At 38.2% G+C, this 25,345-nt stretch overlaps 1 protein-coding gene across 9 annotated transcripts in view; it reads left to right on the forward strand.

Moving 5' to 3' along the window:
- adgrb3 (adhesion G protein-coupled receptor B3) overlaps positions 1-25,345 on the forward strand; it is a 171,504-nt gene that overhangs the window by 90,686 nt on the left and 55,473 nt on the right. For 6 of the 9 annotated variants that reach the window (XM_047351269.1, XM_047351272.1, XM_047351264.1 and 3 more), the window contains 7 exons: positions 365-529; positions 3,137-3,301; positions 3,857-3,958; positions 13,348-13,454; positions 15,197-15,394; positions 19,071-19,139; positions 23,137-23,245. In XM_047351269.1, the coding sequence (XP_047207225.1) occupies positions 365-529; positions 3,137-3,301; positions 3,857-3,958; positions 13,348-13,454; positions 15,197-15,394; positions 19,071-19,139; positions 23,137-23,245 (915 nt within the window). The remainder of the gene's footprint in view (positions 1-364; positions 530-3,136; positions 3,302-3,856; positions 3,959-13,347; positions 13,455-15,196; positions 15,395-19,070; positions 19,140-23,136; positions 23,246-25,345) is intronic. The other 3 variants (XM_047351265.1, XM_047351268.1, XM_047351266.1) reach the window with 2 other exon arrangements.

Genomic DNA, 25,345 nt, shown 5'->3' on the forward strand with positions numbered 1-25,345 from the left:
TGGACAAAAACATTAAAGCTAAGTATCATTTTCCTTCCATCTCTTAATTGTGCTCTACTTTGTGTTGGTGTAATAAATAAAATCCCTAAAAAATACATCCAAATTTGTTTATTTGGATGAAATGTGAAATATTTCAAAGGGTGTGATTTCTTTTGCAAGGCGCTGCAGCACAGAATTCCAGCCCACACAATTTTTTGAAAAGGAGAAGTATTCATGTAACAATTTGCTCCCTGCTTGATATCTGTTTTATTGGCTTTCAATCTAAGAGAGGATACAAAAATCTGAATATCTCCCCCTTGTTTCTGTCTGCCCTCTTTTTCCCCTCGCTTGGGACATGCTTGTTGGGTTGTGGTTGGTGCCTCAGTGGACGGACAGTGGCAGGAGTGGAGCTCTTGGAGCGATTGTTCGGTGACCTGTGCCAATGGCACTCAGCAGAGGACCAGGCAGTGCTCAGCAGCCGCCCATGGGGGATCTGAGTGTCGTGGTCACTGGGCAGAAAGCAGAGAGTGCCATAATCCTGACTGTACAGGTAAAAATCCTGAGCCTCTTAATTCTCTGTACACTTTTATGTCTAAATTAGAAATGATGACTAGCAGAGACAACATGTATGTCTCTTGCTTTCTAATATGTATAATGAAAATCATTAAGAAGTGCTGGTATCATTACTTTAAAGTTTGGATAGACTTTTTACCTGGTTTTACTTAGCTTATGCACTCTTTCCTTTGCTCAGAGAAAAGCTCAATAGCAAGAATCAAAGCTGTGTTGTAAAAATCAAGAATTACGTTTAAGACCTTGCTCTATCAATTGGATTTGAAAAAATCCTCTTAGATAGACTGTATGCATTTCACATAATTCAGGATTAGCTGCCCAAACTGTCTGTCAACATTGTGGATGTATTAGACGCTCAAAGACATCAGCTTAATAGTCTCGATCAGGCTTTGAATTGTCTGATCATGTGAAGGGTCTCAGCACTCTCATAATCTCCTGATGCAATTTTCACTGCAGCAACATAAAACAGCCAAATTTCGGTGCAGCGTTTCACTGAAGTGCTTTTGTGTGTGTGTGTGTGTGTGTGTGTGTGTGTGTGTGTGTTTATGGTGTGTTCATCTCTTTTTTTGTTCTGTCAGTTGGAAATTTGTTACCAGCCAGCTGACCTTGTTCTCTTTTTGGACCATAAGATATCAATGCTCAAGGATGCATAGTTTTTAATTTATGCTTATTAAGTGATGCCTCTGAATGAATCAACACTTTGCACAATTTCATTATCAATAATGTTTGTTAAGCCATTCTTACTATTTAAAAGAATGTCTCTGTTCAGCTAGTATGCACATTGGCCATGAGAGATCCAAGGCAACATTTGTAGAAACATGATTTAATGTACCTATAAGGCATTATTTCTGAAAGAAAACTCCCAAATATAAAAAATTAAGGCCTATGCTGGATTACAATTTTGTGTTTTGTGTATTGAAATTGAACTGCTGCCACAATGAGCTCTTTGTAGTGCCTAAACATGCATCTGTTTCAGAAATCAATCGCTCCTGTGTGGACTGATCCACAAACATATAGCAGGATAAAATCAATGTCTGTGGAGAGTTTTGGCCAACGGGTCGCAAGGGTTTCTGCTATTTCTCTCATCTGGAATGTCTTTCTGACAAAGGCTTCTTGTAAGAAGTAAAATGTGTTCATGTGTGTGAAGCAAGGGATAAGTGGAGGTTAAAATGAGTGTAGAGATGTGTTTCCTGCTCACGGGGTGTTGTGCCTTTCTGTTCAGACAAGGACATGTTATTAAATACATTGCCAAAGGGAAGGATTTTTTTGTTGTTTAACCGTGTTCATCACAAGGACAGAAAACATATTGCTAGATCTGAGAATTTTTTGCATGAAAATTGTTCAAAGATTTCTGAAAAAACTATGCAATAAATTTGTTGTCATTTTGTCGTGTCACAACTACAGACTTCAATATATTGGGCTTTGATAGTAACACAAAGTAACACAACACAAAGTAAGTTAAGTAGAAGAAAAATAATACATGTTTTTTTTTTTTTTTTATATTTTAAAAATGCATCCCCACTGCATAATACTGCCACCATTATGTTACACTGGGAGATAGTATGTCCTGGGTGATCTGCAGTGTTAGTTTTTCATCAAACAGCATTTGCATGAAGGCCAAAATCAGTTTTGTTCTATGCTGGCCAGAGCACTTTCTTTCACATGTTCACTGTGTCTTGCACGTGACTTAGGGAGAACTTTCAATGGGACTACTCGCAAATTTTTTACAACAATGGCTTTGTTCTTGCCACTCTTTCATAAAGGCCAGGTTTGTGGAGTGCCTGACTAACAGTTGCCCTGTCAATATGGACCCCTTGGTTGCTTTATGAGAAATACTTTTATTACCCGGCCCATCAGTTTAGGTGAGCAACCATGTCTTGCTAGGTTGGGGGCTGTGCCAGAATCTTAATTTTCAGGTGATGGGCTAAAAAGTGCTCCATAAGATGTTGAAACCTTGTGATTATTATTTTTTTTTTTTGTAAATCTTTATTTAGACTCCTCCAGATTTGTTCTATAATGTTCTCTAACAAACCTGTAAAGAACAGTTTTATTTATACTGAAATTAAATTACACACAGGCGGGGGTTCTATGTCTGAAGATAACTATTAGCCCTGAATGTTTTGGGGGGTGATCAAAATAAATGGAGCTGAAAACAAAGGCAGAGCACGTTTCAGAATTTTATTTGTAAAAACAATTATGTGCTACTCTATGTTGGTATATCAAACCCCCCCCCTTCCAAAAAAATAAATAAATACATAAAATTTGGTGGTAGTTGCATGGGAAAATGTGACCAAACTCAGAGATAGAAATATTTTTACAAAAGTCTTATTTAGCAATGTTTTAGTTCTTTACCCCTGAAAAAATCTAACTTTCATGTTCTTGTTTGTAATATTGCCAAAAATTCCTTCTAAAAACTATGTTAAATAAAAAAATGCATCAAATATATTTCAGATATGACATCCAAGTAAAAAATGTAGTTGCCACCAAAAAAAAACAACAACAAAAAACGTGATGGACTGTATCTTTGGCTTTGCTTTCACTCTTCTTTGAAAGTATCAGTTTCTCACTAGTATTGATTCTGTTTTAGCTAATGGCCAGTGGAATCCTTGGGGCCCATGGAGCGGCTGCTCTAAGTCCTGTGATGGAGGATGGCAGAGGCGTGCCCGAGTGTGTCAGGGGGTGGCTGTGACCGGGCAGCAGTGCGATGGGACCGGAGAGGAAGTCCGAAAGTGTAGTGACCAACGCTGCCCAGGTGAATCAGAGGATATTAAGCCTTAAGTCTGAGGAGCCACAGTGAAGCAAAGAGGGAATGTAGGTAGATGATTATCTGTGCAGAGTGAGTGACACGTTTTGTTATACAAGATAAGATAACACAGAATCAGAAGGAGATGGAGATAAGATGATGTGGACAACGGAGTATGAATATGTATACTTTATTAAGGACAGATTGAGAAATAGAATAATCGTCTGCTTGCATTGTGTCTTTTTGAAGTGGAGCCTGAAGCAAAAAGTATCTTAATGCTCTTATTCTGTGAAGTACACAAAGCAACATTTAAGAAACATGACATCAAAACTCCTTTTAACCTTGTAGCACCCACATTCACAAAAAAAACATAATTTAAGAGGCAACCATTTTATTATAATCCCAAAATTACATGCTGATATTCACTGACACTGTTGCAGCTTTGAACTCTTATATTTCCATACATCCTCGTATGAAGTATGAAGAAATTGTTGCATCACGTTGGAAATACTAAAAAGGCTCTTTGGATTACTGTAGAATCACTTGTATCATTTTGCTTTCCAGCACCGTATGAGATTTGTCCAGAGGACTATGCAATGTCGATGGTGTGGAGACGGACCCCTTCGGGAGAGCTTGCCTTTAACAGATGCCCACCCAATGCCACAGGTAAGAACTGAAAGTCTAGTATAAAATCATAAAAGCACGTTAACAAACATCGACATCTATTGTTGCACTTTAACTATGCATGTAATTTAGTTACTATGTAAAAAGCATTTTAGCTACTTTGGAGGACAATTTGTCATCCTTAGAGTCACTGGTTAAACTTCCAGCTCTCCCAGTTTCTGTGCCCTCCTTCTTTAAGCAGGTATTCTTCACTTGGAAGTGGCTGTGTAGTGAAAGCTTCTGCTAAATGAACATACTGCCCCTATGGTTATATAACAGGGGGTGTTTCTTCATCTGAGAAGACAGCACATATTCATTCACTCCATTTCCGTATACTCTCGGGTTATTCCAGGCTGGTCCTGTCAGTCTACAGCCTGTGCACTGAATTGGAAAAATAGTTAACTTTGATCCCAAAAGCTTTGTTAAAGGTTGAAGAAAGCCACATGGAGATGTCTTATCAAACATGAAGCAAAGGAAATGAATGTGTAGACTAAGAGAAGAGAATAGGCGATGCATGTTTTGAATTTTGGCGATGGAAGAGGCTGAAAAGAAGATGAGGGAGTGAAGAAAGCAAAGAGATAAGAAGGATTGCAGCCTCTGATAAATCTGCTGTGATCCAGGTAACTTTTGAACTTGCTGAAAGTCAAACTACTAACAAACACACAACAGAACAATGAGGGATTTTTGAATGCTGAGGTTAGATGTTGTTTCAGCACAGTGAGTTGTTGCTCTGGTGATCCTACATGACATTTATTTCATCGGGATAAAATGGCACTCTGGCAAACTTGTTGCACACCCACTGTTATTCACAGATGGCTCACCTGCAGCAAAGTTAAGCAGACGAAGATTTACTAGAATGACATTAACTATCAGGCTTGACATTAGTTTTTATGGTCAATAACTGCTTGACACTGTGCTTCCAATAGCTATGGGTGTGTATGTGTGCATTTTCTTTTACTTATTGGTGCTATGTTGAAGGAAACATAAACTTTTTTTGTAGAAAGATTATATCTTAACCAACTTCAGACAAAATGCGCACTTGAGTATTATTTTTGTTTATCAGGAGTTTTTTATTGAGAAAATTTAACTTATGTAAGAAAGGTTTCTTAAATATCCTGGAAAAGTTAGAAATTTGATTTAATTATTTTTTAAAGGTTTTATTCCATCTCCGATTGTATCCATCCATCGATCCATTCTTCCTTCCTTCTTTCACATAAGCTGAAAAGGACTGAGAATTAGTCTGCAGAAATTGAAAATTTTGAAAATGTAAAGCAGCCCTTGGAAGATCAGATCTCTATTATTTGTAATATTCAATGCTAATAGACTTTTTTACACAGAGCACCAGAAATGTTTGCTCCAAAACCATTATTATATATCTTTGCTGGAGAGCTACGTCATCTCTGAGCAGTATTGTGATGAAGTACAAAACATGAGAGGGCAGACATATTTCATATTTAAGCACACTGCCTCTGCTTGTCAAAGCTGGCACAGACCTCAGAAAAAAAAATCATGACTAACTACAACTGAGTTTGGGTCAAATTTATTTGTAAAGCCGTTAATCCCACTTGCAGTGTCAGCAGGCTTTCACAGGGGTCTGCATTATAAAACCATAAAAGAAAAAACATAACCTCTGACTTTTTACAATTGCTGCTCAGATCATGACTAAAAAAGAATGAACTACTGAGCTGAAAAAATTAATGTAGAACAGACGTGTTTAGGGTCCATAGCACATCCTCAGCTGCTGTCAGTGGGATCATCAAGGTCATCACAGGGCCATCAGCGCTGCTTTGATGATCATAGATAACAACAGCTATCAGAGACAGGAGGTAAGGACAAGACGTGAGGGTTAAAACATGCAACGCAAAGATTTGTTTGTGTTTGTGTTGTATTTTTTAAACAAATATTCCTAAATAGCATGATACATAGAATGGATTTACAGCCTGGATCACCTTGTATGAGATAAAAGAAAGCAGAATGAGATAACGGAAGAAAATTGAAACATAAACAGAAGAAAAAAAACATTTTAAAACGAAAGAGGCAGTATACACCTTTCAGTTCAGCTGCAGTTATTTATGTGCTATACATTGAATCATCAAACGTTAATTATTAAGTAAAGTTCCATTATTCTAGGTAAATTATACTGTAGTTAAAAAAACACACCTACACTGTATTTAACAAAGATTTTAACGTGTACGTATATGCTTAGAATCTGATTTTGCAGTTGCTGACATGTTAACATTGTTTAGGCTAGGAATAGAGCAATGTGTTTAAAAGTTTTTATACCCCTGGAATTTTTTCATGTTTTGTCTCATTACACCCTCATACGTCATTTATTTTACTGGGATTGTGTGTCATAGACCAACACAAAGTAGTGCACAATAAATGCCTATATATCAAAATTGTTTACAAATAAAATCGGTTGGAGCGTGCATTTGTATTTAGCTGAGTAAATAGTTTGTACAACCAACTTTTGAACACCAAGAGATAGAAATGGTCTGCTTTAGCCTTTACCAAAGAGTTCAAGCTCAATTAGTTTGGTTAGACAGTGTCTCTAGACAACAACTTTCAAGACGTACTACAGAATATTATTCATTTTATTTGGGTCTGAACATTGGGCCATTCAAACACTTGAATATGCTTTGATAAATATACAATTCCATTGCTGTTTATTATACTTCACCTGCTGAAAGGTGAACCTCCACTCCAATTTCAAGTATTTGGCAGCTTCTAACAATTTCTTTCCCATGATACTGGTATTTAGCTCTATTCATTTTAAGTTTAACTCTGACTGAGCCACCCTACAGCATGATGTTGCCACAACCACATTTCATTGTGGGAACAGCATATACACACAATACAGACAACAAACAAAGACTGCATTGTTTCACAACTTTTTGTGTCATTTTGGAATGTATGTAATTGACTTGAAATCTGTCTCTGTGATTGGATTGGATTGGATAGACTTTTTTTCTGTTTTTTGAGGTGCCTTCAGACGACACGTTGTGAACTGGAGCTGTATAAAAAAAATAAAGTGAATTGACCTGAATTGTATTGAATATACATGGTGAGGTGCTATATAAGTTATCTGCCACACAGCATTTTGCATATACACCTAAACGTTTAGTTTGGTCTTCTTTTACAATTTTTCGTTTGTTATGTAATTATATACAGGTCCTTCTCAAAAAATTAGCATATTGTGATAAAGTTCATTATTTTCCATAATGTCATGATGAAAATTTAACATTCATATATTTTAGATTCATTGCACACTAACTGAAATATTTCAGGTCTTTTATTGTCTTAATACGGATGATTTTGGCATACAGCTCATGAAAACCCAAAATTCCTATCTCACAAAATTAGCATATCATTAAAAGGGTCTCTAAACGAGCTATGAACCTAATCATCTGAATCAACGAGTTAACTCTAAACACCTGCAAAAGATTCCTGAGGCCTTTAAAACTCCCAGCCTGGTTCATCACTCAAAACCCCGATCATGGGTAAGACTGCCGACCTGACTGCTGTCCAGAAGGCCACTATTGACACCCTCAAGCAAGAGGGTAAGACACAGAAAGACATTTCTGAACGAATAGGCAGTTCCCAGACTGCTGTATCAAGGCACCTCAGTGGGAAGTCTGTGGGAAGGAAAACGTGTGGCAGAAAACGCTGCACAACAAGAAGAGGTGACCGGACCCTGAGAAAGATTGTGGAAAATGGCTGATTCCAGACCTTGGGGGACCTGCGGAAGCAGTGGACTGAGTCTGAAGTAGAAACATACAGAGCCACCGTGCACAGGCGTGTGCAGGAAATGGGCTACAGGTGCCGCATTCCCCAGACCTGGGCTACAGAGAAGCAGCACTGGACTGTTGCTCAGTGGTCCAAAGTACTTTTTTCGGATGAAAGCAAATTCTGCATGTCATTCGGAAATCAAGGTGCCAGAGTCTGGAGGAAGACTGGGGAGAAGGAAATGCCAAAATGCCAGAAGTCCAGTGTCACGTACCCACAGTCAGTGATGGTCTGGGGTGCCGTGTCAGCTGCTGGTGTTGGTCCACTGTGTTTTATCAAGGGCAGGGTCAATTCAGCTAGCTATCAGGAGATTTTGGAGCACTTCATGCTTCCATCTGCTGAAAAGCTTTATGGAGATGAAGATTTCATTTTTCAGCACGGCCTGGCGCCTGCTCACAGTGCCAAAACCACTGGTAAATGGTTTACTGACCATGGTATCACTGTGCTCAATTGGCCTGCCAACTCTCCTGACCTGAACCCCATAGAGAATCTGTGGGATATTGTGAAGAGAACGTTGAGAGACTCAAGACCCAACACTCTGGATGAGCTAAAGGCCGCTATCGAAGCATCCTGGGCCTCCATAAGACCTCAGCAGTGCCACAGGCTGATTGCCTCCATGCCACGCCGCATTGAAGCAGTCATTTCTGCAAAAGGATTCCCGACCAGGTATTGAGTGCATAACTGTACATGATTATTTGAAGGTTGACGTTTTTTGTATTAAAAACACTTTTCTTTTATTGGTCGGATGAAATATGCTAATTTTGTGAGATAGGAATTTTGGGTTTTCATGAGCCATCATCCGTATTAAGACAATAAAGGACCTGAAATATTTCAGTTACTGTGCAATGAATCTAAAATATATGAATATTAAATTTTCATCATTACATTATAGAAAATAATGAACTTTATCACAATATGCTAATTTTTTTAGAAGGACTTGTATGTGTCCATTCACAATTTTGATGCCTTCAGTGAGAACGTTCTACATACAATGTAAATAGTGATAAACATAAAGAAAACCATTAAATGAGAAGGTGTATTGGTTTTCATACAATAAGTATTTTCTCTGTAAAGCTTTTATATACACAGGAGTGATCTCTGGCCCAGCAATTCATAATATAAAATATTTTAGCCTTGACTCTACCAATGTGGAATTTCTGTTTATTGTTACACATCTCACTGCTTAGTATTTGATGTAAAAGAGGGAATCAAATAGTTAAATTCATAATGAAACTGTTTATCTTAAAAAAAGACTATATGTTCTACTATTTATTTAAACTTGTAAATAACATAGAACATAAACGGGATTCAGATTAGTTTTTTGGCTGCGTTTTGTTTGGCAATTCCCACATCAAATAGCATGATCTCTCTCTTAGTTAATGGTGACATTTAGGAATGTCAGAGTTAGACCACTAAACGAATGCCTAATTTTCAGGTATCAAGCTGTAATATGATAAACCCCTGGTGACTTCATTGAGCCATGGAGCCTCAGAGTATTTTTTTGATGGCTGCAAATGTGAAATAAGGCACTCAGAAGAAGCCAGTTTTGAGCAAGACAGATGCTCAACGCAGTGTAAAACAGTAGGCATGTGATGCTGCCCTGTGGGCTGGCTCATGGTGCTGCATGGTTGCTCCCAGGATGTAACCGTTTTTCTTAGCTTGCTCAAGGCTTCAGACATATCTCCGAGTTATGGCTGTGGAGAAAGGTGGGTGTATGAGGTTTGGTCTGGATCTCTTTTTGTCCTTGTGTGGAGGAAGAGGGGATAGTAAAAAGCTTGTGTGAAGTGCGGATGTCCAGGGAAATGTTTTATACCACCGTAGTTTTCTTTTAGGATATCAAGCACCTGTGTTGAAGCAGTAAGGTGACATGTGAAGTGCACTCAAAGTGATATTGGACCCTTATGTCAGATGTGCACTGTGATGTGGGTGGATATTGGGTTGTTCTTCTGTTACAGTATTGCAGTTTAAATGGCAGACAGGCAGACAGACAGAGCAGGCTGATTTGAGGACTTCCCAGTTACCATTGCCCACCTCAGCTCAACTACTATGCATGTTTGAAACTTTGTGCATCACACATCTAGCCATTATTATAGCTGGCACCTTAAAAGTAAGACGTTCAGCACACAATGTATTAAGATTATCAACTGGACAACTGAATTTGTGTTGCTTCACTTATTCGGGTCATTTAACATAATTTATCTATAGAGTATAAATACAAAAAGTATCCGTTTTTACAGTGTTTAAAAATTGCTTTGTTTTTAAAGAACTTGTTAGTATTTAAATGTTGGGATTATGAACCTGAGAATATTATTTAATATCAGTCAGTCATTTTCTACCGCTTATTCCATAGTGGGTCGCAGGGGAGCTGGTGCCTATCTCCAGCAGTCTATGGGCAAGAGGCAGGGTACACCCTGGACAGGTCACCAGTCCATTGCAGGGCAACACACAAACAACCACGCACACACTCATTCATACACCTAAGGGCAATTTAGATTAACCAATTAACACCAATTAACCTCTTTGTACTGTGGGAGGAAGCCGGAGTACCCGGTGAGAACCCATGCATGCACGGTGAGAACATGCAAACTCCATGCAGAAAGACCCCCAGCCGGGAATCGAACCCAGGACCTTCTTGCTGCAAGGCAACACTGCTACCAACTGCACCACCATGCAGCCCTTAATATTTAAAATTAATATTTTAATATTTTATCAAATAATATTTCGGTCTGTTAAGGGTTGTCCTGTGAATACCAGCCCAGTAAGGCGATGGTATTAGGACAAAATAGAAAGGTGTGAGACGAGCTCTGACATTATTGAACAGCATAAACTCTGCACATACATGGAATGAATTCACACAATTTCTTAAAATACAAGAATTTATTAACAAAAATAAGTCAACTCAAAGTCAAACATATTTCAATTAACAAACTCTTTAATATGCTAAAACAATTCAACTAAACTACCAAGCAGAATGAAAGAATAATGAAGACTAATGGGCTATGTACAATATAAACAAGTTGATTAAAGATGATTGGAAATCATGACCAAAACGAGTGATGCAACATTACCATGCAATGTTTATGTCTGAGAACCAAGGATTATCTTGAAGAATCTGGAAGTGAAGTAAAGTTGGTCTTGGAACCAACTTAGACAATAATCAGCAAACGTTTAGACAACCATTCACAATGCAAGATCAGATAAAATATTATTTTAATAAAATAATGTTTTAAGAATGATCTGCTGAATAAAACCAACCTTCTGGATGAATTCTCAATGGTGTCTCAATAGCGGCCTTTATTTATTAAAATAATATTTGAAGAAATATTATTAAGGGAGTATTTTGGAAAGAGCCAAATCTTTCTGGAGAAAAGGGGCTTAATGGTGTTTACTTAAATATCAAATTTAGTAAAATGATGTTAGGGACACATTATTCACTGGATTGAAAACAAAACCTTTCTGGGTAAATATTATTTGGCAGCAGGCGCTGTCCTTACCTGTTAGCAGTTAAACCTAACAAAGAAGCTGATAGCTTAGCACAAGAATCAAACCCACGCCTTTAAAAATACCGTCAATAAGAGGGTTAAAATGCATAAGCGCGGACGGCGCGTTAGGATCAATCTTCTGTTTAAAATCACCCTTTAAATAAAGTGTGTCTTAACTTTAAAAACACACAAAGAACACAACCTGAACATGTGTGCTGCAGATATTCTGCTAGCACCAAGATAGCTGAGTTCAACACAAACAAAACCAAACTTCATAAAATTAAAAATGTTTAGATCATTTCAATCTAAATCACTTCTATATTATTCTGCCAAACACTTAACATCATGAACTGTGGTGAGGAACGTTGTCCAAGGCGGAGACGTTTGAAGAAACGTCCACAGTCTTTAAACGGTTAGCTACAGCTAACCTCCTTAGCTGTGGGGAGTGGCGGCTGTTCTGCCGGCCGGTCTGTGAACAAACGGTTAGCTTCTAGCTAACCTCCGTGGCTGAGGATGAAAGACGGCCCGTTCTGTCCGCCAACCACACTGCACGTTACAGTAACCACGTGATGGTGTCTCTGCTGTCTTCCTTCCAGACTGGGAGACCGCTCTGCTCGGCTTCATAGAGACCACGTGTCTGTAGGGAACTTCTCTGGGACAGTTTGCTTCTGCAGGCCTCAGAGAAAAAGTAAGCAACTATTACACCTTAATGTCCCCGTTCATGAATGAAAATAGCGGATACACAGACAGTATTTCATTCGTACTTAACTGTGCATTTGATCGATGATCGTATGACATCCTTGGATCCAGTTAAAGAGTTTGTCTGTTCGCCAGCAAAGAGACATCAGCGCGTTTGTCTCCCCTATCCGGTCCTTCTCGAAGGCCATTTGGAAGAAGTCGGCTTGTTGGAGAGGGGGTGCTCTTATTCAAACAGTGGCATCATGGGAAGTCTGCTGCTAGGATGGAAATTATCCACTAGATTGCTCAGTTTGTACAAGTGTTACTTATACTGTATTTTACCCATACAATAAAACCTCAACTATTTGTAAACCTGAATTGTGTGACAGTTCTTGCACTTCAAGAAAATTAAACGTCATCAAAGCTCGTATGTTTTCAAGACATGCATGTAATTTAACTGCCTGCTGGGACTCGCCAGGTTTTATAGATAAATACAATTGAGTGTCACCAGCTTAACAATGAGAATTGATCCCATGAAGTCTGATGATTTTACCAAACAGCATATATACATACTAACGAAAACTGGCCTAATTACTGTACTCTGTGGAACCTTAAAGCTAACTTAGCTGCTTGGGGAAGGTTTACTATTAACATAAACAAAGGGGATAACAGAGGCGCTAAACTTGGGATTAGCTTTTCCCACTTGCTGAAAAATTTATCTGTAAAAACAGATAATTAAAAGGACATCTTAAATGTTTTTTACACAATACGTGTAAAAAACATTTAATGATTAGATACATTTTCTGAAATGTCAAAATGTTATATTATTATTATTATTACTGTGTTGGGCCCTAAGCTGGTGTTACATTGCTCATGCCTTGGGCCAGCTCCAGTGACAGTTATGACAGCTGAGCTGCTCCATGTTTGAGGTTGAAATTCAATTCAATTCAGTTTTATTTATATAGCGCCAATTCACAACACATTATTGTAAGTTATAAATTGTAAGCTGTATCAACACTGCCTGGAATACACAAAATAAAAGCATTAGGATTGCGTTGTTTGTTATAGTAAAGCAATTTTATTCATAAATGTCATTGCTTCCTTACCAGATGACCTGTTCCCCCTCTTTTTATAACAATGTGATTCATTTTCAAAATAAATTCTAAAAAACATCATGGCATTTTGATGTTGGGTTATGCACATATAAGACAGACCAATGGGAAAATGGATGAATCTCTGACAAATAGTTATTTCTTTCTGTTCTTTTGTCTCTCCCCTTTCCACTCCACCACTTCCAACTACCTTTTATTTCTTCCTTTGCTTTGCTCCTAATCCCCTCCACCCCTACCTCTCTTTGTGTTCTCTGTGCTTACTCATCTCTACTCTTATCCCTCCTTCACTGATTCCCCTCTCCAAATCTGTTGCTGTCCCCCTCCACTCTTGCAGGCACCACTAGTCGACGCTGCTCTTTGGATCACCGCGGCATGGCCTTTTGGGAGCAGCCCAGCTATGCTCGATGCATAACAAATGAATTCAGATACTTGCAGCAATCAGTAGGTGCAAAGTCAGCTTCCTCTCACAGCCTCTGTGTCCAATGGATCATAAATTCCCCAGTGTTTTCCCACCCCCTTGAACTCATCACGCTGTAGCTAAAGATTAACTACATTTAATAGTGAAGCAAATTAAAATACAGATTTGGCCATATTCTGTTTTTAATATCTCAGTAAAACTGTGAAACTGTTTTATTAATTGCGTTTTTGGCATATTCTTTTCTGTGCCTTTGTTCTTATGCTAACCTCTCCCAAACAACATATTATATTCATTATTGAATATAATCTGCTATGATAAATGACATGTATTTTTAAACATTTTTCCTACTTTAAAACTAGCATGAAAAATAGGTATGAAAAGTAGGGGAAAGGCAGTGAACCTGTGCCAACTCTGTCTTCTTCCTTTTTTTTACACCCAGAAAGGTTTCTTTTGAAACCTAATGATTTTATATTTTTCTATTTGAAACACGTTTTCTTTGCATAGCCTGGAAACACAGTAGTAAATCTTTAAATTCTGCTAACCTCTCCTTCATTTAAAAAAAAAAAAATCTACAAAGACTGAGATAGCACATACATCCAGGCCAAGATCCAAGGCACATACATCCAAGGCAGAAGAAAAATGGAGCTCTGTCATGTTATAACATGAAGACTTTATCAATCTAACAATATACTCTTCATGTTTGAACAATATAATATCAGATTATTAAAATGCACATCTTTATCACATAACCTTTCAGGTTCTTACCATGTAATTATTATATTCTGGTAATGTAAAAATATATTTTACAAACACAAAAATTAGATAGTTTGAGCAATAAAGTTTTCACATTAAAACATGGTACATTTTATCATCACAACATAGCATTTTTACCCTTGATGAGTCTGATCCAAGTGAGATGGCAGCATTTTTCATTGATCAAATACAGCGGCAGGTAAAGCTCAATGGATACAAACAACACCACCTGAAATGCATTCAGTTGTTGTCACGCTGAGTACCATAGAAGATTTACAGATTAATATACTGTAGATCCGTACAGAATTGGCCAAAAATTACCCAAATTGATGTTTGATTATCTTAACTCATAACAAACTTGAACCTTTTGAATATGTATAGATGTAGTGATTGATGGCGTTTATCAACATGAAATGTTTTATGTTCTAACAAGAAAACGTATTGTTCCAACAATATCTTTTTGGTGTTTGCACAATTATTGATCATGTTCCCACAATATAGATATTATATTGCAACAACGTGAACGTTTTTTTGTTAGAATGTGGTAAATATGTACAGTATATTGTAATGACCTTATATTATATTGTTCAAAGTGATAAGTATATTGTAATAAAACGTTTTCACAGTATAAAGTGATATAACTATTTTTCGTTCTCCTGAGGGACAGCTCTATGCTTCCATACATACAGTCCTGCACCTTTGAACATGCATTTATGGACATAGTTCTAGTGCAATGATGTGAAATGTCATTTTGCCATGCAGTTTCTGCCTAAATATGTGTCTTCTGCTCCAGTTACCTTCTTATTCATATTGGCTTATTTCAAAACGTCCGCGAGGCACAAAGCATTTCAGCCCAGCTTAGATATAAGTGTCAAATAAAGGGCCTATAAGAGTCGACTCTTTTCTTCCCGATTTTTTGCCCTCCATTTACTCCAAATGTGTAGCTCAGTGTGTGTATCACAAACTGGCAAGAGGACACTGATGTCCCAAGTTCTTTCTTCTCCTGTTCTTGGAGGTTCAGGGCCATCTTGCGAAGGGCCAGAGGATGCTGGCAGGGGATGGGATGTCCCAGGTTACCAAGAACCTACTGGACCTCACCCAGCGGAGGAACTTTTACGCCGGTGACCTGCTCTCATCAGTGGAGATCCTTCGCAATGTGACAGAGACCTTTAAGAGGGCGAGCTATGAGCCTTCCTCAGATGACGTTCAAGTATGTGCTCCAATTCCTTTAACATGAGAAGTAGAGAGTCTTTTTCACCAAAATAGATAGTAAAGGATTTTTTGCTCAACCCTGCATTATATCAGATAAAACAGTATCTAATATGTCTGAAATAACACAAAGGCTTGAAAATACCCCTTGTGGCTTTATCATATCAAGAGATCTTGATACATCCTAATCTGTTTCATCTCATCATGCTGGGGTTAACTGCTGTCTGATCCTCTTTTTGTCAATAGGATAATGGAGATTATAGCTAAAGCTCCACCCCCATCTCCAATAAGACAATATATGCCCTAAATGTTTTGCCATTTTCAAAGACGTGCTTCTCAGACCTCCTACTGGCTGCATACATATTACAGTTGTACATGCTTTGGTGACTGTATATGCTTTGGGATATACAACAAGGCTACAGCCTTGTTCTAGCAGAGAAAGTTGAATAGGAAAGAAATAATTACTCTTGTGATGGTAGCAGCAAAGCAAGTTTTGAATATTATAGGCATGTATTTGTGTAAATGAGGAAATTAATTCCTTTTTATCGTTTCTTTTATGAGGTTCTTATCTCACTTTGTCGCATTATAAAGTTTGTTTTAGTTCCATTGTTCCCCACAGAGATGTGAGAAAGTAAAGGAAATCACAAAATGTCCAGGAGCCATTTTTTTGTTTAAAAGTAGAAGTAATTCATTGTGGAGGCTTGTATCACACAGTGCAGCATCTACTGACTAATGAACCATGATGCTGTAATGAATAAAAAACTATATCCATGTTATCTGCAGAAAATATTAACATAAAATATTTTAAGATGTGAGAAAACAAAGTTTTTAGCTTAAGTACTATCAGGATTGGTGAGCTTCAACCTTTTTTAAGGCTCTGATATATACTCAGCTAAAAACTTCTATTTCAGGTTTAGATGTAGGAAATTACCATCTTGCAAAGTGTTCATGCCTGTCAGGGTGTGACACTTTTGGACTCTGTGTTGGTTTGTGTTTTGTTTATCCTCAGTTATTTTGGTTGTTAGGTTGTAGTTTCTCCCTCCTTGTTCATAGCTCCTTTAGTTGTTGTAATTTTTCTTATGACTTAGTATGGCTTTCTCTTTGTTGTCGTTGTTGATTATTATTATTATTATTATTGTGCTCTGTTTTCCTTGGGTTCTTTAGTTTAGTTTCCCATCTAGTATCTCTGTGTTTTATTTATGGTCAGGTATTTGTTCTCCCCCCTGCACTCTTCTGTTTATTAATTTACCTTTACATTCCTAAGTCCTCCCAAGTCTGGTTCTTCTAGTTTATCTTATTTCTCCAGTCCCTCCTGAGAGGTTAGTTTAGTAGTGTTTACATTTTGTTTATATTTATTCTAGTCCCCAGGTTCTCTGCCTTTTTTCCAGTCAGTTCAGTCAGTGTGGTTTTAGGTTTGTTTACTTTGTAATCCGGTTTGCTTTATGGGTTCCTTGTTTGTTCTTAGTTTGCTTAGATCTTAGGTTATGGTGTTTCTTATGTTCCCTCTAGTTTGTCTGTTTATGATTATTCTTGACTCTCATGCTTCATTTGGTTATTTTGTTTATAGCTTCGTTTCGGTATTGTTTATTAGTCACTTCGCCCATGCTTTAGTTTTTCTATTTGTTTCACCTGTTCCTTCTGCCTCCCTGCTTCGTTGTCACACCTGTTCTTAGTTCCTTTGATTACCTGCCTTTGTCTCCCTCAGTTAGTTGGTTTTGTTTCATTGTATGTTGTTGGTTCCTCGTTCACAACTCGATTCACTACCCTCGTCCATGCCATGAGTTTCCATGTTCCTGCAGTGTCTTTATGTAAGTTTTTTGGATCTCGACTGTGGTTAGTACCTGCAGTGTTTTTGTTACATTTGTGAATTTTTGAATAAAGCTCAAAATTTATTCGAGATGTTGCTGCCAAGCTCTTGTCTGCGCTTTGGCCCACCCCAAACCCCCACCGTGACAATGCCAATTTTTCACATTGCAATCACAAAATTTAATGCATTTTTATTAAGATGTCAGGTGATCGGTCAGCTTAAAGTGGTACATATTTGCAAGGTTAGAACAATCTGAAACTTAATTTTCAAAATTGTTTATAGATAAAAATCCAAAATGGGTGCTTCCATTGTATTCAGTCCTACTGAGCCATTTTTTGTGTAGAATGACCTTTTGCTGCAATTACAGTTGTGTTTTTTTTGTAATGTCTCTACTGACTTTGCACATCTGAAGAATGTTGCCCTATTTATCAGCAGATAGCTCAAGTTCAGTCAGACTAGATGCAGAGCTTCTGTGAAAAGCAATTTGTCAAGTCAGATTCTTTACCTAATTTCAGTTTGGGAGATTCTGACAAATTAATATTATTTGCTCTAAACCATTCCATCATAGCTCTGGTTGTATTTTTACATCCCTTGTCCTGCTGGAAGGTGAATCCAGTCTATACTTTTGCAGTATCTGACACATTTTCTTGAGGAATTGCACTGTATTTAGCCACTCACCCATCTTGGCATCTCTTAATTGCCTTTGTCTTTGCTATATAAGAGCATCCCCACAACATGATGCTGCCACAACTGGTTCATGCTCTGTGACGTCTTAGACCCAAATGTAGAGATGAAGAAGGCAGTAAAGATGATATTTTAATGAAGTAGTCCAGAAAAACATACAAAAACACAAGGTGTTATTAAAACTGGGTGTGAAAAACAGCACAAAGGAAATAACGACCCTGGACCATGGAAGATTATGGCCAAAAGCTATGTTATTTATATTAACACATGTCAGGAATCCTATTTTTTTAATTTTCTGTTTTATTGACAGTCTCTCTCTCAGTTATAACAAATGTGGTACTTGTTAACTTCTGTGGAAATTAAACCCAAATGTCCTGTCCATGGATGGGGAACCTGACCCTATCCAGCCAATTCTCCCCATGCCCTGAAAAACCTATGAGATGTAGAGAACATCCTATTGCTGGTTATTAGGAGAGCTCCATAGTGTGCATATGTGTTGGCAGGCGGGAGAGAAGTCAGCCAGCCCAACCCCTCCATGTGCCTGTGCGCTAATGCAGTGTTAAAGTGGGCACATTACCACCAGAGGGAGCATAAGCATTCAAGTAGAAAACAAGATAGCCTGTGTCAAGAGAGGGAGAGAGAAAGAGCCACTCCCTCAGGCATATTGTAGACCAGACAAAATAACAAGGCAAAAGATCAGACAGGGGTCCTATTAATACTGTAGGCATGCACCTCGAGCGGGCCCTGGTTGTCACTGCCAAAGACGACGATCTGCACAGCTGCTCAAACATTCACTTTCATCTCTTCTTATTTTCTTATTGCAGCTTGTGCTTGTCTCCTGTAGCAATAAGTGTTCTCTGCAAGCTGCAGGAGTTTGGAAGGTGTATTTTTTCCCTGCTTTAGCTGTAACAAAAATGTGTCTTTTCCCCATTTGTTTACCGACGTGGTTCCAGTTGCACATTTTTCCAGTGTTATTGAGCCCTGCAGGGACCATCATTATCCCCTTAAAGAAATACCTGGGTTTTTTTTTATTTCACATTCACAAATGTCTGTATATTATTTACAGCAGTTCTGTTTGAGCACATGGTGCTAATGTCATGATTTTTAAAAAGCAAGCCTGCTGCAGTGCCTGTAATACATGTGCGTGGGTGACTTATGTATTTTCCCCTTTCATCATTTTTCACAGAACTTTTTTCAAATCATCAGCAACCTCTTGGAGGAGGAAAATAAGGAGAAATGGGAAGATGCACAAAAGGTAAGCACAGTTGTAGTGCTCCTAAATAATTCAAGCTTCCTGCATGGATGTTTTGTCAGAAATATTGCTATTCGCTCCATCTGAAGCTCCATCTGTAAAAAAAAACATATCCCCCCCCCCAAAAAAAACTGAGATACATTACATTTAGATGTGTTTTACGAAGTTATTCTCCATAGGAATGCAAGGTCATTCAGCAGACTTGGCATCTAGCCTCATTTAAAAAAAAACAGTACCTCAAACGTCCACTTGATGGCAGCAACACAGTCATAGAAACTGTCCAGCCATTAACACTGCAGAACTCATTCCTCCTGCAGGCACATTGTTTTATCCATCCCACCCAGATAATCATGTGATTAGAGTAGTACTTTAGTTGAATTTTAACAAATGAACTCCCAATTTAGATATTTAAGACAAAACATCCACATCTCCAATTCCTGCCTGCCATGTGTGACACTGACAATGCAACCCAGTGATACCAGAAAAATGGTATAATATCCCCTACAAATAAAAGGAAATACAACAGAACTTGAGCTGGATACCCTTGTGGATGCGAGTCCTATCTTGAGAGGTGACATATCTTGTTTTGAAAACTGCCCCCAGTGTCTCAGGCAACCTCAACTCTGAAATCGCACATGTCCAGATTCTGACAGAGATGCCATCTGTGATGACCGCAGGTCTGCAAAGGGCATCTGCTCAGGTGTCACTTTCAGTGGTAAACTGACTGAAATAGGGTGTCACCTGCTCTGACAGATCAAGAAGAAGCTGTTCCCCTTAAATAAGCCAGATATCTCCTTCTTTTCTCCCTCTTTGGCTGGAAATCATCCTACTTTAGCTAACATTGAAGCTGTTTTAAGCACTGCAAGGACAGCCTGCATTTGCTATTGATACAGGTAGTAATTAGGTGTTTACATACTGGAGCCTCCGTTTACCAACCCCCATCGAAATGTTGTCTGATAGAAAAGCTCATAAACAAGCGGTTTCATTAGTCAGAATGCGTCAGAGACGGTACAGACAGATTAGAGAAAATGTAGACTCTGGAAATGTTTGCCGCTGATTGAGGACAGAAAATGTAGATGTGACAAGATAAACTATTTCTGCAGTGATTTATGTGCGTGTCTGGTTTCATCACCCCAGCGTTTGGACAGAGACGATGCCTAATTTCAACAGACGATGCTCTGACTTCACAGCTACATGTTCTTCTCACTTGTGGGTTTAGCTTGCATTAATGAGCTCTGTTTCCACAGCACCCACACACTCGCTACACACTGTGGACATTCAAAACTCCTCTTACATGAAATACCTCACTATGAGCCTTTACTGGCTGCAGGGTTGGCTCTGTGGAGAGATCACTATAAATTCACCTCCTGTCAGTGTTACCATGGCAAGCAAAGGAAGAGCTCTGTCTACAAAACCTCCACTGCAGCCATTTCCCCATGCTGCCTTCACATCCTACGGTTACCATGGAGACGAGCAGAATGAGCATGACTGCACTCTGCGTCAGACGTGCCGGAAGGGGCAATGCGATGCTCCACCCCCTACCCCACACCACCGCCCAACCCCCCAGCAACCCCTTGTGGTTTCACTCTGCTGTGTCACAGACGTTCGACCTCAGCATCTCTGACGGCAGCTCATGTGGAGGCACATACAAACACACGGTGCACAAAGTGCTACAGAGGAGAGACTAAAATACTTACCTGAGGTGTTTGCATGATATCACCTTAGACCAGGGTGTAAATCGTTAAGCAAGGTGTGCTCACACATTTGTCTAAGCCACCCACTAATATTTGTACAACTTGAAATGTACCATGTCTAGCTCTGAAATGAATTACATCACTGGTTGTTACTGCTGGGTGTTTGTTTGTGAATTTGAAACATGTTTATGCACAACAAATCAGCATTTAAATTGGAGTATTTACAAAATGCCAAATTCTTTCAGAACAGATGTCCAGTCATTTAAGATGCATTTATTAGAATAACATCCTTTCAAATTATTTATTTGTAGAGCATAACAGACCAGTTGTGCTATAGGTCATGCCATGTCCCTGTCCATGTTGCCAGCTCTCACTTAGTGCCAATGCACATCGGGTGGCACATGGACAGAGGCAATTGCCCTTAACTTGGCTGGGCCTTTAAAAAGAGAAGCCAACCAGCAACTGTGCTGGCAACGCTGATGATTACAGCTCTGATGCTGATGTCACATGTGTGGTTCATTCCTGGCTGCAGCTCATGATTTGTATTATTTATTTCCAGAGGTCTGGATATTTTTTTATTGATAAAATTATTTGAGCTATGAAGGATATTATAAGGAAAATAACCTGAACATATAAGATTATGCATTAAATATTACAATAAAAACAGGTTCCCTGTGTAATACCATTATCAGAAACAAACAAAACAACACTTAGAACATATTAAAACAGATCAATACACTGTACATCAAAATATATTGAATATAGCAATTGGCAGATGTGTGGATATTGGCACAAATGCTTTAAACGAAGAACTATGAATTAAAATTTCTGTAAAGAATTAGCAGAACGTGATACATTGAATAGCACAGATATTTAAATCACTGAATAAACCTCACCTTATTTTTAAAACTGTATGATATTGAAAAGTTGTTTTAGGTTTTAGGTCAGTTAGGATGACCAAAATTCATTTTATTTGCCAAATACCAGAATAATGAGAATTTCCTTTTTTTTTTTGAGATATTTTTATTTCTTTCTTCAAAGTCATAAATGTACATACATTAATACATACACAAACAGTTTAGAAAAGCCCAAATGATGATAATCTGATCTCTTAGGGTATTTGACAACATTTGAGTTAACCAGAGGCACCACTGACTCCTTTTGTGACATCATATCTATATCAAAAGAAATCAGGAAGAGAATTGTGGACCTCTACAAGTCTGGTTCTTCCATGGGTTACCAGATGCATGAAGGTGCTACGTCCATCTGTTCAAGCAATTATATGCAAGTATAAACACAATAGTAATGATCAGCCATCCTAAATTCAGAAAGAAAACATGTACAGACTCCAAGAGATTCATATTTTTTGAGGTGAAATGTGCATATAATCTACGGAACAAAAGCAAAATACTTTGTAATGACATAGTTGAAGCCGATAAGAGAGTGTTACTATCCATAGTGAAACAGGTATTTTACCTGAAACACCACCACTAGAGGAAGAGGCCATCACTCCAAAACCAACACAAATAATACTAATTTGCAAAACACACAGGGACAACAGTCTTAATTTTTGGAAAGATGTCCTGTTGTCTGACGAAACTAAAATTTAAGTACTTGGCCAGAATGACAATCCCTACATTGGGAACACCATCCCAGCTGTGAAGTATGTGGGTGGCAGCATCATGATGCGTTTGTAGTTTGCTTCAGATGCTTCAACCTCTCCCTACATGCGTCAGTTAAAGCTTTGGCACAAATGTTTAGTGTTTTGGAGAGACCATCACAAATGAAGTGCAGTAGAAAGTTTGTGGGCTGAGCTAAAAGGGTGTGTGGGAGCCAGGCAGTCTACAAACCTGACTGTTACAACAGTTTTGTTAGGTAGAATTTGCCGAAATTCCACCAAACTATTTTGTGAAGCTTGCAGAAGACTACCCAAAACGTTTGCCCAAGTCATATTGTTTAAACTTTAAGAGCAATGCTGCAAAGCAAATCAATGTAAACTTCCCTCCTTGAACAAAGTCAGGAAAAAAATATTTAAAAAAATACCACTGCTTTTTCTGATATTTAGCTAATATAAATACTTTTGGTATTCTAAACTGACCTAAAACATGAAAGGGTTAAGATTAATCTTTATTTACACAATCTATCTTATTACTTGGTTTAACTTTAAATGTGTAACTGTGTGACAAAAAAGTATTCATGGTGGCTTGTTCTGATACTCAGTATCTCTTTACTAACATTTACCAATCCTGAGTTGTAAGATAATGGAAGCAATTTTAGTATCCTCTTGTGCTTCTTATCTTGTTCAGATCTACCCTGCAGCAGTGGAACTCATGCAGGTCATAGAGGAGTTCATCCACATTGTTGGACTGGGCATGAAGGATTTCCACAATGCCTATCTGATGACTGGAAACTTGGGTAAGACTCATCTCCCTTTCCCACTCCCAGACCTACTGCCTTTGAGTTCATTTCACCACTTATCTCATCTCGACATGGACACATAATCCCAGCGCACTGCTGTCTCTCTGAGTTAATTTCCCCACCATCATTAAATTAGGATAAATGGTGGATGGTAAACTTGAGGGGAGTAAAATTACTGCAAATCAATAATCTTAATTAAAACTGATCCTGTGGTCTCAATGTACTAAATTCCTATGACACCGACAATTCTAGTATCACGAAAAGAAGGACAGGGGTACCTCAGTAAATTACTTTCAATGCACATTTTTTGTTTCAAGTGTTTATTTCATAAATAAAATAAAATATGAATTGTGTTTTTGAAGTTGAAATAATTCAGTCTGACATAACACCGATGTGCAGCTCTTTGAGTAAGGCTTGATTAGCACTGTGTACCCTGAAGGATGTTTTTGCAGTAGTGTATCATCAAAAAAAGGACCCTGTGTCAGTTCCTTGCAACGGTCTTGGAAATAAACATACTATGCGAGTTACTGATGAAAGGCTATAAAATCGGAAGTGAAATTAGCAAAGTTATTCTTTGCAGCTGTAATGTGCTTTTCTGCTACATGGCTTTTTGTCTATTTTACATCTCCCCTTGTTAGTCTCTGGAGTCTGACTACAGAGTTTATGCAATATTTCTTTTCCTTGGAGTTACTTTGTGTTCCTTTAATTTCTGTTGCATAGCATCTTGGATGATCTGAGGTCCTCATGATCTCATTTCATTTCTTTCTCTACAGTGAATGGTGTCTCACTTTCATGGAATAGGATAACTGTGGTCTTTACTCATTCTTGCATGTAAATGTGTACATTTACTGTGTGCCTTTTAAGAGGGTGGATTCTTATGTGTATTCCTCACAATAGCCAACATTTGACCCACTTCCAGCAATTGCTTACACTGTGTGAACTGTGATAGTATATGATTTCCATAATGATGAATATGTAACCCTTGAGAACAGCATACTTTGTGGTTCAGTGAATTCACTTATCAAAATGCCATTATGAAACTATGTAAGAGTCAAATTAATGGATAAATTCGGACTTAGAAATGAAGCTTAAGTGGATTTCATAATGCCAGATATTACTGACTTTTTATGTAAGAAAATCTTTGTGCTCTTCTGTAAATGTAAATTTTTTTAGTGCAAGACTGTCTTAATAGCATTTGCTCACCATTTTACTACCAAAAAGCATTAACATATAAGCCGAGCTTTACACAGAAAATAACTGTTCTGTTAAAATGACTCTGAACTGACAACTAAACATATTCAGAAGGTGCAAGCAAAGCTTTAACAAGAAAAGGAATTAAAGAAAACCAGTTGACTCACACAGTAATACCCAGTTTTATTGCTGCCTTGTCTATGGCCTACAGGTCCTTCTCAAAATATTAGCATATTGTGATAAAGTTCATTATTTTCCATAATGTCATGAGGAAAATTTAACATTCATATATTTTAGATTCATTGCACACTAACTGAAATATTTCAGGTCTTTAATTGTCTTAATATGGATGATTTTGGCATACAGCTCATGAAAACCTAAAATTCCTATCTCACAAAAGTAGCATATTTCATCCGATCAATAAAAGAAAAGTGTTTTTAATACAAAAAACGTCAACCTTCAAATAATCATGTACAGTTATGCACTCAATACTTGGTCGGGAATCCTTTTGCAGAAATGACTGCTTCAATGCGGCGTGGCATGGAGGCAATCAGCCTGTGGCACTGCTGAGGTCTTATGGAGGCCCAGGATGCTTCGATAGCGGCCTTTAGCTCATCCAGAGTGTTGGGTCTTGAGTCTCTCAACGTTCTCTTCACAATATCCCACAGATTCTCTATGGGGTTCAGGTCAGGAGAGTTGGCAGGCCAATTGAGCACAGTGATACCATGGTCAGTAAACCATTTACCAGTGGTTTTGGCACTGTGAGCAGGTGCCAGGTCGTGCTGAAAAATGAAATCTTCATTTCCATAAAGCTTTTAAGCAGATGGAAGCATGAAGTGCTCCAAAATCTCCTGATAGCTAGCTGCATTGACCCTGCCCTTGATAAAACACAGTGGACCAACACCA

The sequence above is a fragment of the Girardinichthys multiradiatus genome, chromosome 22, assembly GCF_021462225.1.
Source record: "Girardinichthys multiradiatus isolate DD_20200921_A chromosome 22, DD_fGirMul_XY1, whole genome shotgun sequence".
Lineage (NCBI taxonomy): Eukaryota > Metazoa > Chordata > Actinopteri > Cyprinodontiformes > Goodeidae > Girardinichthys > Girardinichthys multiradiatus.